The 15,559-nt window shown below is 37.0% G+C and overlaps 1 protein-coding gene across 3 annotated transcripts in view; it reads left to right on the top strand.

Annotated features, from left to right (window-relative positions):
- LOC105201255 (argininosuccinate lyase) overlaps positions 1-15,559 on the top strand; it is a 154,500-nt gene that overhangs the window by 78,491 nt on the left and 60,450 nt on the right. For all 3 annotated transcript variants that reach the window (XM_039446419.1, XM_039446423.1, XM_039446410.1), the window contains one exon: positions 13,026-13,126. In XM_039446419.1, the coding sequence (XP_039302353.1) occupies positions 13,026-13,126 (101 nt within the window). The remainder of the gene's footprint in view (positions 1-13,025; positions 13,127-15,559) is intronic.

Here is a 15,559-nt window from a genome sequence, read left to right as displayed (position 1 = left end):
TTTCTTATCTATATATAACAGTACTCCACCAGTCCTAGTCGATGCAGAGTCACCTCGCACGCATACATATCCATTAATTTGTAACTAGTAGTCCTCAATTTGCTCCGTTACATGCGTTTCCGTAAACCCAACTATTTTGGAAAGCGGTAGAGAGCGAGAGAGAGCGTGGAAGAGCAATAAAGAGTGAAGGAGAACAAGAGAGAGAGTGAAGAAAAGTGAGAGAGGGCGGGGGAAAACGGTAGAGAGCGAGGGAGAGCGGTAGAGAATGAGAGAGATAGCGTTAGAGAACGATGGAGAGCGGGGGAGAGCAAAGGAGAGCGAGAGAGAGAGCGGGGGAAAGCGAGGGAGAGCGGTAGAGAGTGAGAGAGAGCGGGGGAGATAGACGAAGAACGAGAGTAAACGAAGAAGAAAATGAAAAACAGAGGGAAAGAGACCAAGTCTGACATATTTTATCTATCTATCTATCTATCTATATATATATGTGTGTGTATGTATGTATGTATCTTTTCAAAATTATTGCCAAAGAGGACAAATTTAAAATTTTTCGAAGATATTAAATAACTTTATAGGGGTTGGTGATAGAGAGTTGGTACTGAAGATCAATGTTAAAGTACTCGAAGAACACTGTTTATTCCCGTTGGATTTATCTCCGTACAGTTCCCCTTTCGGATTGTGTATACTTGGATCAAAGGGGACAAATCTGAAATTTTGCGATGATGGAGACGACGACGACATATCTGAATTTTTTTATGACATAATAGGGCTGAAAAATACATGCATAATTCATATCTCAGCATCGAATGCACTTACGGACATCATTCTTGTGTCGTTGTACTCGGAAAAAGTTGATATTGGTCTCCACTATATTCATTTTTTAATAAAATTAATTTGTTTAAAAAAAACAACCATTTATTTGTAAAAAATTGTGTTCCTGTAAGTGATACGCAATAGCGTTTTTTACATGGAAAGACAAAAAGAAATATACATGGCACAAGCCGCTACCGCGTCTCTTGATACCAATTAAAATTTCAAATCGATTCATTAAAAACTCGCGGAAAAAGAATTATTTACTAAAAAAATTTTTTTTTCAATTATGGACGATAGAAAGAAACCCGGGACTTAAAAATTTAAGAAACTTAGTTTTTTTTAATTACAAAAGAATGGGTTAAATTTTATACAAATCCATTGGGGAAGGATTTTGACCTTCCTTATCCGGCTAGAGCCTTTAAGATATTTATTTTTAAGTAAATACCACTTGGGTTTGAATAAGATTTTTCAATAATAATACACAGATAGTATCAATTAGGTTTTGTATAGAAATTGAAGAGAGTACCACATGGGTTAGAATAAAAAAATTTTTCAATAAAGCTAAACTCGAAAACAGTTGAGTGAGCAGCCGAATCCTATGGTAACACTTAACCCTGCCGTTCAATAAGATACCATAGATCGGCCTCAAGTATAGCGTTGACCATAATTATCGAAATCTGGGTCGTCCAGTTGGAGCTTTTGCAGATGAAGTCAATTGCTTTTTAAAAAAGTGACTCCAAAATCAAGGCTTTTTTAACCCATTTTTCGTACCTCGATTTATGCATCGCATTTAGTTTTAAATGATACTTTATGATGAGACATTAATCCAAGAAAAATTTTAAGTTGAGCTTAGAACGAGTTTAGGAGTTAGGAAGGAGTAAAATTGGCGATATCACATATACAGGGTGATTCAGAATAACCCATTGTCTTTCAAGGGACGTATTCCTGATCGAATTCTAAGACGATTTTTCCTTTGCCAAAAATTTGTCGGACGCTTAGATTTTGAAATATCAGCCGATTAAGTTAGCGTATCACGGGTCGAATACAGATGGTACGCAGGGGCGGCGCACTCACCGTTACGCGCGGGTGTGTCGTGAGGTGCCTGCTGCGCTCAGCTGATACAACACACAAGTCTTTCTTCCCTCTCACACACACACACACACACACACACACACACTCTCTCTCTCTTTCTCTCTCTCTCTCTCTCTCTCTCTCTCTCTCTGTCACATCACAATGCTTTAACTGAAAAATGTAATTAATTTTCTTCTTAATTTTAGTGATTTTAATAAGAGAAGTGCCAGGAAATTCTTTGTACAGTCGAAGAATCGAACAAAGAATTGCACAAAATCTACAAAAGTATTTACATCTCAAGTTTTTAGAAACAGTAGTACTTTTTTTGTCACAGAAAGAGAGGAGGGGGAAAGAAAGAGAGGGAGAGAGAGAGAGAGAGAGAGCGCGCGTGCTTGCATAAACAAGTTCGGACATGCATTTACTTACGTATTATTCTGTCAGCGATCAATTAGTTGTCTCCACGATGAGACAGACCAAAGTTTCGTTGATCCTCTCGTAAATTATCACTTTAGTATCGTAATGCACAATTCATAATACACATTCACTTGATCGATAAAACTTGAGTAACTAATTAACGAACACTTCGAGTAACGATCACTGCAAATAAGTATTAGTCATTCGGCGTGCGAAAATATGTAGCTCGAAAAAACTCGTGTTTACGCGCGACGAACAGACAACACGTGTTTACTCGACAACAGGAAAGAGCCGACTGATTTTATGGGTTACGTTATGATCGAATATGAATGCGTGATTGGTCGAACAGAAGTTAGAACGCGGCAATTTAAAAGTAAAGTAGTGATTAATATTGTTTTTAATAATAAAATTTATTGAAAAATGTTTTTCTATTTATTTTATTAAAATTATTTTTTTTATATCAAGAGATTCTACACTGAGAAAAAAAGTTATTGAATTTTAATAAATATTTGTTTGAATACTTGCAATGACATAATTTATTAAATGTAATTAAATATTTCTTTAATACAAGAATCACTAATGTAATTTAACTATCATTTTTTTACTGAATAAATATTTATTTAGATTTAATAAATTGTGTCATTGCAAGTATTCAAATAAATTTTTTTCTCAGTGTAATAATTTGTTAAAACCAAAAGATAGTTCCTCGAAATAAATTATTTGGTTACCCTGAAAAGGGCAGATTAATTCTCTTCGAAGAGTTTTCTTCATAACAAGTGCTCAAAGTGACCACCGTCCATCGTGATGCAGGCTCTCATGCGTCTTAACAGATTTTCTTGCATCCTTTCCAAAACATCTTCTTCAATATTCCAAATTGCATGATGGAGTTTGTTGTTTAACTCTTCTACGTTTTCAGGAAGCTTCCTGTAAATGATTTCTTTGCAATGTCCCCATAAAAAGAAATCTAATGGATTAAGATTCGGAGATCTAGCGGGCGTATTGGTCCATAACGACCCATCCATCTGTCAGGAAATTGTTCGTTTAAAAAATTTGTGACCACTCGGGCATTATGTGGTCCGGCACCATCTTGCTGGAATATTATTTTGTTTCTGTCTGCTAATGGCACATCTTCCAAAAAATCGGAGCTACATGTTGCAAGGACACGATTGGCAGAACCAAATGACAGATTTTTGCATAAATATCGCGACAAAATCAAAAAGCAACAGGAGAGTCTAACGAACAGCTGTCCGGTGCGTTACTTGCCGTGCGTAACTTACACGTCGAGCTTGTAATACAATCCGGAGAGAAAAACCTATATATATCGGGCCGTTCGGGAAGAAAGTGTACGAGTCTTACAACACTGAGCAAGTGTAACAAGGAATATTAGAAGAAATATACATTTAAATTAACATTGGAACAGCAAGTGTTTTATCCTCGACCACCAAGCGATCCTTCCTAAGAGTCCTAACTCCTAAGGCGCTGTAAACGATCCCGAAATACCTACGGACGTGCCTGGACCACCACCGGGCACAACAAAACAGAATGCTTGTAAACTCAACAATCCAACATATTCAGTAAATCTTATCTGGAACAATCTTGAAGAAATCTTTAACCTCTTTTCTCTCTTCTTTACTCTCTTTCAAAAAGTCTTTATTGTATAAAGAAGCATTACAATAAACAGATGTACTTATAATAATACACCACCCTCTCAATATACATATAACACAGGTCTACGAAATTTAAGAGAGTTTTTGGCTTTGAAGGATGTTTCTATAGGATTTCGACATCTTTTCAAGTCTGATCGCGTACCATAGGTGATGCCACGCGCGAAATGCATTTATGTTTTATATTCTATAACTTTTTAATAAATGATCAAAAATTAATTTTTTAAAAAAGAATTGAAACTAGAAACATACAGCTATAAGCCTAAATGGTCAAATATTTTTTAAGATTTGTTCTTGAATTATTGATTTTATATGTCAAAATTTACCATTTTTTTATGGTTTTATCAAAGTTTTTTGTTTACGGTTTACATAAAACATTTTTCTAAGTCACGAAAAAATATTTTCAGTATTGTGGGAACATTTCTGTGTAAAATGCCATAAAGTTGATTTTGCTATCATTTTTTCTTTAGTCAAAAAAAAATCATAAAGAATCAAATTGAAAAAAAACTATTTTTGCGATTATTTAAAAAATGAGAGGTGATAGAAAACAGCATACAACATAGTCGTTGTCAGCGCATCAAAGCATTCAGTGAGTGAGAACATAGAAACGTCTTTCAAAGTTTGTAAGTCCAGACCCCTCCCCCCCTTACCCTTAAATTTCGTAGACCTGTGTAATTAACAAAAAATATAATTTTGAAGCATTGCAAAAAGATAATAACAATAAACATTGATATGATTTAACATACCCTTTTAGAAAGGGATTTCTGAAAAGAAAAATTACTTTACATATTGTTTTAAAATTAAACTTTTGGACTTGGTTAGAGGGCGCATGAGTGAATGGACGGAGAAGCGTGAGCGTGTGATTTAGCATAGAGCAATTAGTAGAATAAGCGTGAGGGGGAAGGTAGGGGAGTGAGTACGTGGAGAGGTGAATAGAAGGAGGAAGAGAAATTGGAGGGAGAGTGGAGAAGTATAGTTTAGAGGAGATACAGCGAATTGTAGGAAGGCTCAAAGTTGAGGTTATGGCACCGGGAAAGGCGGGAGTTGGAAATGAGGCCGGTAAGGTAGGAAGTAAGGACTTAAGACAAAGAAAGTTAGTGACGGAGGATAACGCGAGCGGTAAGAAGGTTACTTTTAAGATGACGGGGGCAGAGGAGGCGAAGAGCGATTGGAAAGAATTTAAAGGAGTATGGCTAAAAGAGGTTAAAGAATTAAAGGAAGAGGTGAAGAAATTACGTAAGTCGGTGGAAAGAGCTAGAGTTAGAGAAAGGGAATGGGAAGAAAGGTTTAAGAATATGAAGGAAAGATTAGATAGCGTAGAGAGACAGACGGCAAATATAAAGGAGTCGATGAATGAGGGGGAGTTGAACGATTCGAGGAGCGGGGAAGGGGAGGAGGGAAGTTCTAGGAGCGGAGGAAGCGAATGTAGTAGGCTAAGCGAAAGAGAGGTTAGTAAAGTAAGGAAATGGGTGACTGAGAAGGAGAGAGAGGAAGGCGGAATAACTTCGTAATTAAAGGTTTAGGAGATAAGGTAAAAGAGGTGGAGGGGAACAAGGTAACATGGGTGGAAAAGTTTATAGAGAAAGAACTAGGAATAGAGTGTAAGATATAGATGTGTAGAATTAACAAGGCAGTAGTAATAGCAAAGGTAGAGGGGGACGATAAAAAGTGGGAAATTATGACAAATAAGAGTAAGTTAAGAGGAAGAAAGATATATATAGAAAATGATTTATCGTGGGAAGAGAGAAAGATATAGGAGAGAATACATAAATGGAAAAGGGAGCAAAGAGGAAAGGGGGTGGAGGTGAAGGTAGGAACGGGGAGAGTCAAAATAGGAAATACTTGGAGAAGCTGGGGTGAGATAGAGGAAGAGATAGATAAAGATAGGGTAGCGAGAGAGGAAGGGGGGAGGGAATGGGGGAGGGAAAATAGTACAAATTTCGAGTAAGCCAAGAAGGGGAAGGGGGGAAAGCAGAGAGGAATAAAAGGGCAATTAAAAGATTTATGTTTTGGAACATAGCAGGAATATGGAGGCAAGATATGGAATTTTGGAAATTTATAGGGGACATGGAGTATGTCTATTTAATTGAAACTTGGGTAGAAGAAAAGGGGTGGGAGAAAATTAAGGGAAAGTTACCGACGACGCACAGGTGAATGTGTAGTTACCCAAAAAGGGTAAAAAAGAAAGGTAGAGCAATGGGGGGATTTATTGTAGGAATAAGGAAAGACTGGAAAAAAGATAAATTAAATTTAGAATGGGAGGAGGAAAATGGGGTAATGGTAATAAAAATCAAGGGGGAGGAAGGTGAAAAAGATTATATAATAGTAGCAGTGTATGTCACAAGAAATTGGGAGACGATAAGAAGGATAATAGAAAAAGTGGTAGAAGAGAATAAAGAGGAGTATATAGTGGTAGGAGGGGATTTTAACGCAAGAATTGATTTAGAAGAAGGTAATGACGAAGAAGGATGGAATGTCGTAAGGAAAAGTAAAGATAAGGTAATTAACAGCGGGGGCAGAGAACTAGTAGATTTAGTGGGGGAAATAGGTGGGCATATTATGAATGAGACAATGATAGGAGATAGGGAAGGCAAATACACTTATATAGGAGAAAAAGACAGCTCTACGATTGATTATGTAATTGCGAACGATTATTGTATGGAAATTGTAAATAGTTTTAAGGTTGTAGGGCGGCCGGACTCGGATCACATGCCTCTGGTGTTGGAAATACTGGAAGACAGAGGAAAAGAGATATATGAAGGAGGAGAAAAGAGAAGAGAAGAAGAGGAATGGAGCTACAGATGGAAGGAGGAGGACATAGTTTTATATAAGGAAAGGACAGAAAGAAAAGACGTAGAGGAGATAAATGAAAGCACAATAGAAGAAAAATGGAAGGCGTTAAAAGATTTGGTAAAAAATGCAATGATAAGAGTAAGAAGAAGAAGAAGAAAGAGGAACCTAGGATACAAGAAATGGTGGGATAGGAGCTGCACGAGGAAGAAAAGGACAGTTCACAGACTATACAAAGGCTGGAGATTAGGGAAGTCGAGTAGAGAAAGATTCTTGGAAGAGAGAAGGAGATTTAAGGAGCATACGGAGGAGAGGAAGAAGAAATGGAAGGAGAGAGAAGAAAAGGAGCTCAAGAAATTGAAAAATGAGGCTGAAGTGTGGAAGGTGATCAATAACAAGAGAGGGAAGAGCAACTGGATGGAAAATACGATAAGTAAGGACAGCTGGAAGGAGCATTTCAAAGAACTGCTCGGAGGAGAAGAAGTAGAAGAGGAGAGGGAAAGCGAGGTGAGGAAGTTTGAGGAGATGGAACAAGCAGAACAGGGACTGAAGATAGAGGAGATAGAGAGAGCAGTAAAGAGATTGAAGAAAGGAAAGGCAGCAGGGTTCGACGGAATTTCAATGGAGGCGTGGAAATATGGAGGAAGAAAAGTGAAGAGAAGGTTAGCGGATTTGCTGACGTGTACGAGGTGTGTTCAAAAAGTATCGCGAATTTTGAATTTTCGCGGGTTACGTATATTCGAATTTCGATCTTTTTGTGGCGTTATGTTGGTACTCATGTCTCTCACTTATGCCGACAAGCTCGGCCATTTTGAATGTTCACTTAATTGTTGACAGCTGCTTTGCTTGCACGTGTTTTGGATCGTCTTCGATTTTTACCTATTCAAAAAAATGGATCAAAGAACCTGTATCAAATTTTGTGTGAAAAACGAAATTAAGTGCGCGGATGCATTCCGAATGTTGACTGTGGCATACGGAGAAGCTACCTTGGACCGAAGCAACGTTTATCGGTGGTACAAAATGTTCTCAGAAGGCCGAGAAGATGTGAACGACGAAGAGCGTGCCGGACGCCCGAGCACTTCAACAACAGACGAAAAAATTAATGAAGTGGAGAAAATGGTATTGGCCAATCGTCGAATCACCGTTAGAGAAGTTGCTGAGGACCTAAACATATCGATTGGCTCGTGCCATTCGATTTTTATCAATGATTTGGGCATGAGACGGGTCGCCGCGAAATTCGTACCAAAATTGCTCAATTGCGACCAAAAACAGCATCGCATGAACATTGCTAATGAGATGTTGGACTCTGTCCGCGACGACCCAAATTTGCTCCAGAGGGTCATAACTGGTGACGAATCGTGGGTTTATGGTTATGACGTGGAAACCAAAGCTCAATCATCTCAATGGAAGCTGCCGCACGAACCAAGACCGAAAAAAGCGCGCCAAGTTCGGTCGAATGTGAAAGTTTTGCTGACAGTTTTCTTCGATTGCAGGGGCGTGGTGCATCATGAGTTCTTGCCACAGGGTAGAACGGTCAATAAGGAATATTACCTGCAAGTTATGCGCAATTTGCGCGAAGCAATCCGCCAGAAACGCCCGGATTTGTGGAAGAACAAAAATTGGCTTTTGCACCACGATAACGCCCCTGCTCACACATCGTTGCTTGTGCGCGACTTTTTGGCCAAAAACAACACACTAATGATGCCGCAGCCACCGTATTCCCCAGATCTGGCCCCCTGTGACTTTTTCTTGTTCCCTAAACTGAAGAGGCCCATGAAAGGACGACGTTACGCTACGCTTGACGAGATAAAGACGGCATCGAAGGAGGAGCTGAACAAGATAAAAAAAAATGATTTTTTGAAGTGCTTCGAAGATTGGAAAAACCGTTGGCACAAGTGTATAATATCTCATGGGGATTACTTTGAAGGGGACAAAATAGATATTCATGAATAAATAAATAATTTTTGAAAAAACACAAAATTCGCGATACTTTTTGAACACACCTCGTATATGGAAAGGCAGCGGAATTCCGGAGGACTGGAAGAAAAGTGTCATAGCAACGATATATAAGAAAGGAGACACTGAGAAAATGGAGAATTATAGAGGGATATCGTTGCTATGTACGGCGTATAAGATTTACGCCGAAGTTCTGAGGAAAAGACTGGAGGAGGAGATTGAGCGTGGGACCTTAGTGCCTGAGAGCCAAGGTGGCTTTAGGAAGGGTAGAAGGACTACGGACAATATTTTTGTTCTCAGTCACCTGATCCAGAGAGAGAGAAAAGCAGGGGAAAAAGGGAAAAAGGTGTATGCCTTTTTCGCCGATCTGAGCTCGGCTTTTGACAATGTGAACAGAAAGAAACTATGGGAAACTTTGGAGAAGAAAAACATCTCAATGGAGGGCTAATAGAGAGGTTGAAGGAAATTTATAGAGACACAAGAGCAGCAATTAGGACAAAGGAAGGATTATCGGAAGAGTTCAAGATAAAGAAAGGTGTAAGGCAGGGGTGTGTTCTGAGTCCGACGCTTTTTAATTTGCATATTGTGGATTTGGATGAATGGTTCAAGAAAAGAGGAATAAGGGGACTGAAGCTAGGGAAAGATAGAATATGGATGTTGGCGTATGCGGACGATTTAGTATTACTAGCGAAAAATAGGGAGGCTATGGGTGACATGATGGGAACTTTAGGAGGGTTTTTAAAAGAGAGGAATTTAAAGCTGAATACAAATAAATCGAAAATGATGGTGTTCAATAAAGATGGTAGGGAAAAGAAAAGGAAATGGGAATGGGGAAAGAAAGAAATCGAGGAGGTGCAAACATCCAAATATCTTGGTTTCAATTTTAATAGGAGAAGAGATTATGATTAAAATATAAAGGAATTAAGGAGAAAAGGAAGATTGGCAGCTAATATGGTATGGGGATTAGGAGAAAGGATCTGTAGAGAGGATTTCATAAGGAGATGGATGTTGTTTAAGTATTTGGTAGAGAGTGTAATGTCCTATGGGATAGAATTATGGGGGTAGGAGGAAAGAAAGGAATTAGAGAAGATTTCACTAGATTATATAAGATGGATGTTCAAAATAGATTTCTGTACACCAACCCACATAGAACTAAAACCTCCAATGGACGTCTAATGGACGTCTGCCGTGGAAGTTCGGACCTTCCAGTGGACGTCCCATGGACATCCAATGGACGGCCACTAGGCATCCACAGTTCCGCATTGCGCACGTCCATTGGACGTCCATTAGACGTTAACAACGGATGTCCATTAGACGTTACGTGGATCATTAATAAAGGGTTCATAGAGTCTTAGTAGATGACAAACCGACGTCACGTGGATTATTAGTAGAGGCTTTATGGAGTCTCAGCAGACGTTACTTAGATTATTAATAGACGTGTACCGTGGAGGTTCGGACCTTCAGTGGACATCTAATGGACGGTAAAAAAAATTTTTTTTTAAACAAATTTTATTATTTTTATAGCTTAATCTGTATTCACTGTTTCACATATAACATTTTAATTTACTAATTACAATTACGTATTATTTTATAAATTTTTGAAACGCATCGGCGCCGGCGGGATTCGAACCTAAGATCTTCGGAACGATAACCTAGTATCTTAACACTGAGCTAAACGTACACTTGTGAGATTGTTAATAAAAAGTTATATTTGAAGTAAAGCTGATTTGAACAAGAAAAAACTGGCGTCTTGGGTATCGCGCGAACACTCTTATTAACCTTTTGTTTATTTAGCCTTAGATATTTTTAATATAAATTATATAAATAATTAAAACTTGTTTCTGCCCATGGCCAAATCAGTCAAAAAACAACAATTAGAAATAGTATCAAAGCATGAAAAAACATTAATGACGTAAAAAGCCCGTTGCCAAAGTTAATTTTGCAATTAGTTGTTATAAACAAATTGTCAAAACTGACTGTAGAGGAGAACTGATTAAGCCAATCGATTCACCAAAAAAAATTACTAAAAAAACATATATGACGCTTTTTTAATTGTCATAGTTGTTATAATTGTTATAAACAAATTGTTATAAACAAATTAGTTGCATAATTGTTTTGATAAAGAGATAATGATCAAATTCCGTAAAGAGAGCGCATGATATACGTAATATAACATTTTATCCTTGTTTAACTTCTAGTGATCAACAAGAATAACGTCATGCGCATTATACGCTTTACGGAATCTATCTGACTTCTATGATAAAAGTAAAATTTCATGAAGCTATAGAAATTTTATGGACTTCTAATGGACGTCCATCTGACTTCCATGATGGAAGTAAAATCCTATGAAGCTATAGAGGTTTAATGGACTTCTAATGGACGTCCATCTGACTTCTATGATGGAAACAAAATCCCATAGAGCTATGGAGGTTGGATGGAAGTCTAATGGAGATCTATCTGACTTCCATGATAGAAGTAAAATTCCATGGAGCTATGGAGGTTGGATGGATGTCTAATGGAGATCTATCTGACTTCCATGATGGAAGTAAAATCCCATGGAGCTATGGAGATTGAATGGATGTCTAATGGAGATCTATCTGACTTCCATGATAGAAGTAAAATTCCATGGAGCTATGGAGGTTGGATGGATGTCTAATGGAGATCTATCTGACTTCCATGATGGAAGTAAAATCCCATGGAGCTATGGAGGTTTTAAAAACTTCTAATGGACGTCTATCTAACTTCCATGATGGAAGTAAAATCTCATGGAGCTATGAAAGTGTCATGGACTTCTAATGGATGTCCATCTGACTGCTATGATGGAAATAAAATCCCATTGAGCTATGGAGGTTGGATGGATGTCTAATGGAGATCTATTTGACTTCCATGATGGAAGTAAAATTCCATGGAGCTATGGAGGTTTCATGGATTTCTAATGGACGTCCATCTAACTTCCATGATGGAAGTAAAATCCCATGGAGCTATGGAGGTTTCATGGACTTCTAATAGACGTCCATCTGACTTCCACCATGGAGATAGACGTCCCATGGAGGTATGGAAGGGCGATGGACATCCACTGGAGGTCAATTTCTATGTGGGAAGATATTTGATTACGCGAGAATTAGGGTTGGACAAGCGAAAAGTAGAATGGGGTATTAGAGCGAGAAGATATGAAGAAAAGATTGAAGAGATGGGAGAGGAGAGATGGGTAAAAGTGTGCTGGTTGGAAAAAAAGAAGGATGGATGGAAAGATTTATATGGAAGAGAGAGGGAAAAATATTATAATAGAAATGGCTGGGGGGTTGTAGCGATAGATGGTATGCCAGGGATAGAGAGGGATTTAATTAAGGAACTAAGGGAAAGAGAGAGGGATGAACAACGACAGGAGGAGGAGCGTAGAATTAGAGAGGCTAAATATAATAAGAGATATAAAATATTCATGGATAGGAGCAGGATACCTTGTTACTTGGAGGAAAGCGAAGTGAGAAAAAGGAAAAATGGGGAAGGAATAAGAGCGTTGATGAGATTGAGATGTGGGAATATGGAGGTAGAGAATAAATATTGGTTAAAAGAGGAAGAAAGAAATTGCGTATTCTGCGAGATAGAGAAAGATAGTTTAGCGCATTTTACGGGAGAATGTGAAATAACAAAAGACTGGTTTAAGGAGTTAGGAGAAAGTGTAGAGGAAAGGATAAGTAAGCTAGAAAGCGACAGTTTAGATGAAAGGAAAGAGAAGGTGTTAGTTAAATTCTGGAGGGAAAAGGAAAAATATAAAAGTAGAAAGGCAGAAGAGGAAAGGGAGAAGTAAGGGGAGGGGTGTCGATAGGTATATTGGATGGGTGTTATGTTTGTGACATGTTCTATGTATTTATGTAATTGTTATGTTATGTATTAGTTATCTATTTGTTAGTTCAATATGTATTCTATGTTACTTGTTATTTTGTTTTTTGTGTACAGTATTCGAATAGAGAGGCGCGTAGATATATAAGAGAATTTATATAAAGTAGACACATGCGCATAAAGAGACTCAATGTCTCTAGAAAATATGGCGGAAGAAATGTATGAAGTAGGGTAGAGAGAGAGTAGGGAAAGTGTGGAAGGATGAATGGAATTAAGGATTTTATGTAAACCAAGTCCCGCTTCTTGGCGAAAGCTGAATGGTACAATAAATATATATATATATATATATATATATATATATATATAAAATTAAACTTTTAATAATGTTTTTACAATTTATTAAATTTTACAACTACTTTAAAATAACTTACAATATTTTATTGAATTACGGTAAATACTAACTTACTGATTTTGGAAAAACAGATCCTCATAATTCGAGCGGAACAAGATATGGACGTACTTATGCCTGGGTATACGCATATGCAACGAGCACAGCCTATTAGATGGAGTCAGTGGTTACTTAGGTAAAAAAATCTCTTCATTACTATTTTTACTAAGAAATAATATAAAATTTAAAAATATCAAAATTAAAATTAGGGAATAATGAGCTCAAGAGCCACGCAGGATGTCAGACGCAAATAAATAAATCAACGCATAACTCCAATGTCAGGCAAACGTTTCGACCTTTAATGACGGTGTTTTTCAGTACAGATATTACAAATCGAATAAATAGAGATTGTGTAAAACCGCGGTGTACATTTTATTTCAACATCTTAGCATAATAACATTATAAACGACCTCACAGAGCGTGTGCAGAGACAAGAGCTTGGTAAAACCACATAAATTGGTTGCTCTAAGCACCAAAACTTGTGTCACTGCCTCGAGATGAGATGTTACATCTCGGTTAGATTAAATACAAAAATAGATACAAAAATTTTGTATCTATTCTCACCGAGATGTAACATCCCATCTCAAGGCTGTGACACAAGTTTTGGTGCTTAGAGCAATCAATTTATGTGGTTTTATAAAGCTTGTCTCTGCACACGCTCTGTGAGGTCTTATAATGTTATTATGCTAAGATGTTGAAATAAGATGTACACCGCGGTTTTGCACAATCTCTATTTATTCGACTCGTAATATCTGTACTAAAGAAGACCGTCATTAAAGGTCAAAACGTTTGCCTGACATTGGAATTATGCGTTGATTTATTTATTTGCGTCCTGCGTGGCTCTTGAGCTCATTATTCCCTAATTTTAATTTATTTATGAAAGCCTTAACCTTTGTTTTATTTTGTTTGTTAAAAATATTATTATTTACAATAACATCTCGATTAACTTGACATTGAAATATATTGTCAATTTTAGAGAAAAGTAGTGTAATTGTGCACAGTGAGTAATTGTGTGCATCTTGGTTTAGCACTTTTTCAATAAAAATTCTGCAATAATATTTATAGGCTGGAGGTAGTATTGTTAAGATATAACCATAGGATGTATCATTTAAAAACGTAATTAATTGCAAAAATGAGAAAAAGTAAAGTCATTTTTTGTTGAAATTTTGGCACCCAGAAAATAAAATGGTAAATACGTATTTTTAATTTATTTATATATCTTGTATACCTTACAAAAGTACGTTATTTTGTGCATGTTTTGAGTTAGGTTAAATAGTATGAGTAATCGTCTTTTTTTATCGAATCAATTTGCAGTGGACAATTATGCGTATTCATCTTGAAATGCGCAACAATTACCCATCTTATATATTCGTTGCGAATAACCGTGCTACTAGTGCAGTTAGTGCAACTAAAAAGAACGCACCTAACAGGTCTAACGACCGTATTCATAGTTTTTCTTTGAGAAACGAGGATTTCTTGTTATTGTTTGTCTTTGTCTCGCGTACTACGTTTTACCCTATGCAAAACAAAGACAGACAGAAACAAGAAATTCTTATTTCTTAAGGAGGGACTATAAATACGGGTATTAGATATGATAATACCTTTTTTATTGAGTCCGTTTGGGGCCGCCTACGAGGTCGGATATTATTGCCCGTTATATTTCCCGATATATTTTTGTGCCTGTCGATTGCATCACAATCAGCCGCCGGAACGCTGATTGTTCTGAACTTTGTAATCTTGATATTAGTTTGTGTACGTGGCCAAATTGTTCCCGTCCTTTTGAATTATTGGAAACGAGTGACAGTAAAATTAATTATAGTATGCACGCAGGTATGCTTGCTCTAATGCATGCTAGATATATTCATTGCTTTGAACACTACATACTAACATGCATGATTTTGTTTATTATAATATATCCTATGAAGCTCACAATAATGACTTGCATAAAAATTATGCATGATAGTATGTAATGCTTAAGGCTCCTAACTCCTTAGCCGAGAACTCCACGTTGACGGTAGCAACATTCCGTCGCGGACAAAATTAGGACTAACAGACGTGAAACGTGACAAATTGATGATAAGATGTTGTCGTGCATGTCATATTGTTATTATATGTTTTATTGTGAAAATATGACTTGTCTCGTATTTACCAAATTCATAAAAATGGACCGTGAGTAAAGTTTCTTTGAATTTTATATATAAAAGTTTATTTTTTATTCTTTTCAATAGCTATCCGTGTGTTTTCTTGTCTAAATAGGCGTCACTTTACGTGTTTTTTACGACTATTTACTAACTGCTAGGCAAAAAAAGAATAACTTTGACCATTATTTACAAGTGTTTCAAAGCCATCTGATTAGTCTGTTTTATTCAAATTTTCTTTATTTACAAATGGCACATCGGAAACTTTAGCATAATCGCTTGTTTTCCTGTTTTAATGGCTTTACTTTACATGCTTTTTACGACTATTTACTGACTGTTAGGCGGAAAAAGGATAGTCTTGATCAATATTTAAAAGTGTTTTAAAGTCATCTGATTAGTCTGTTTTATCCAAATTGGTTTTATTTACAAAT

This window comes from Solenopsis invicta, chromosome 1 (assembly GCF_016802725.1).
Source record: "Solenopsis invicta isolate M01_SB chromosome 1, UNIL_Sinv_3.0, whole genome shotgun sequence".
NCBI classification, from domain to species: domain Eukaryota; kingdom Metazoa; phylum Arthropoda; class Insecta; order Hymenoptera; family Formicidae; genus Solenopsis; species Solenopsis invicta.
The sequence above is the reverse complement of the archived record's forward strand: the minus strand, read 5'-3'. Positions and strand labels throughout refer to the sequence as shown.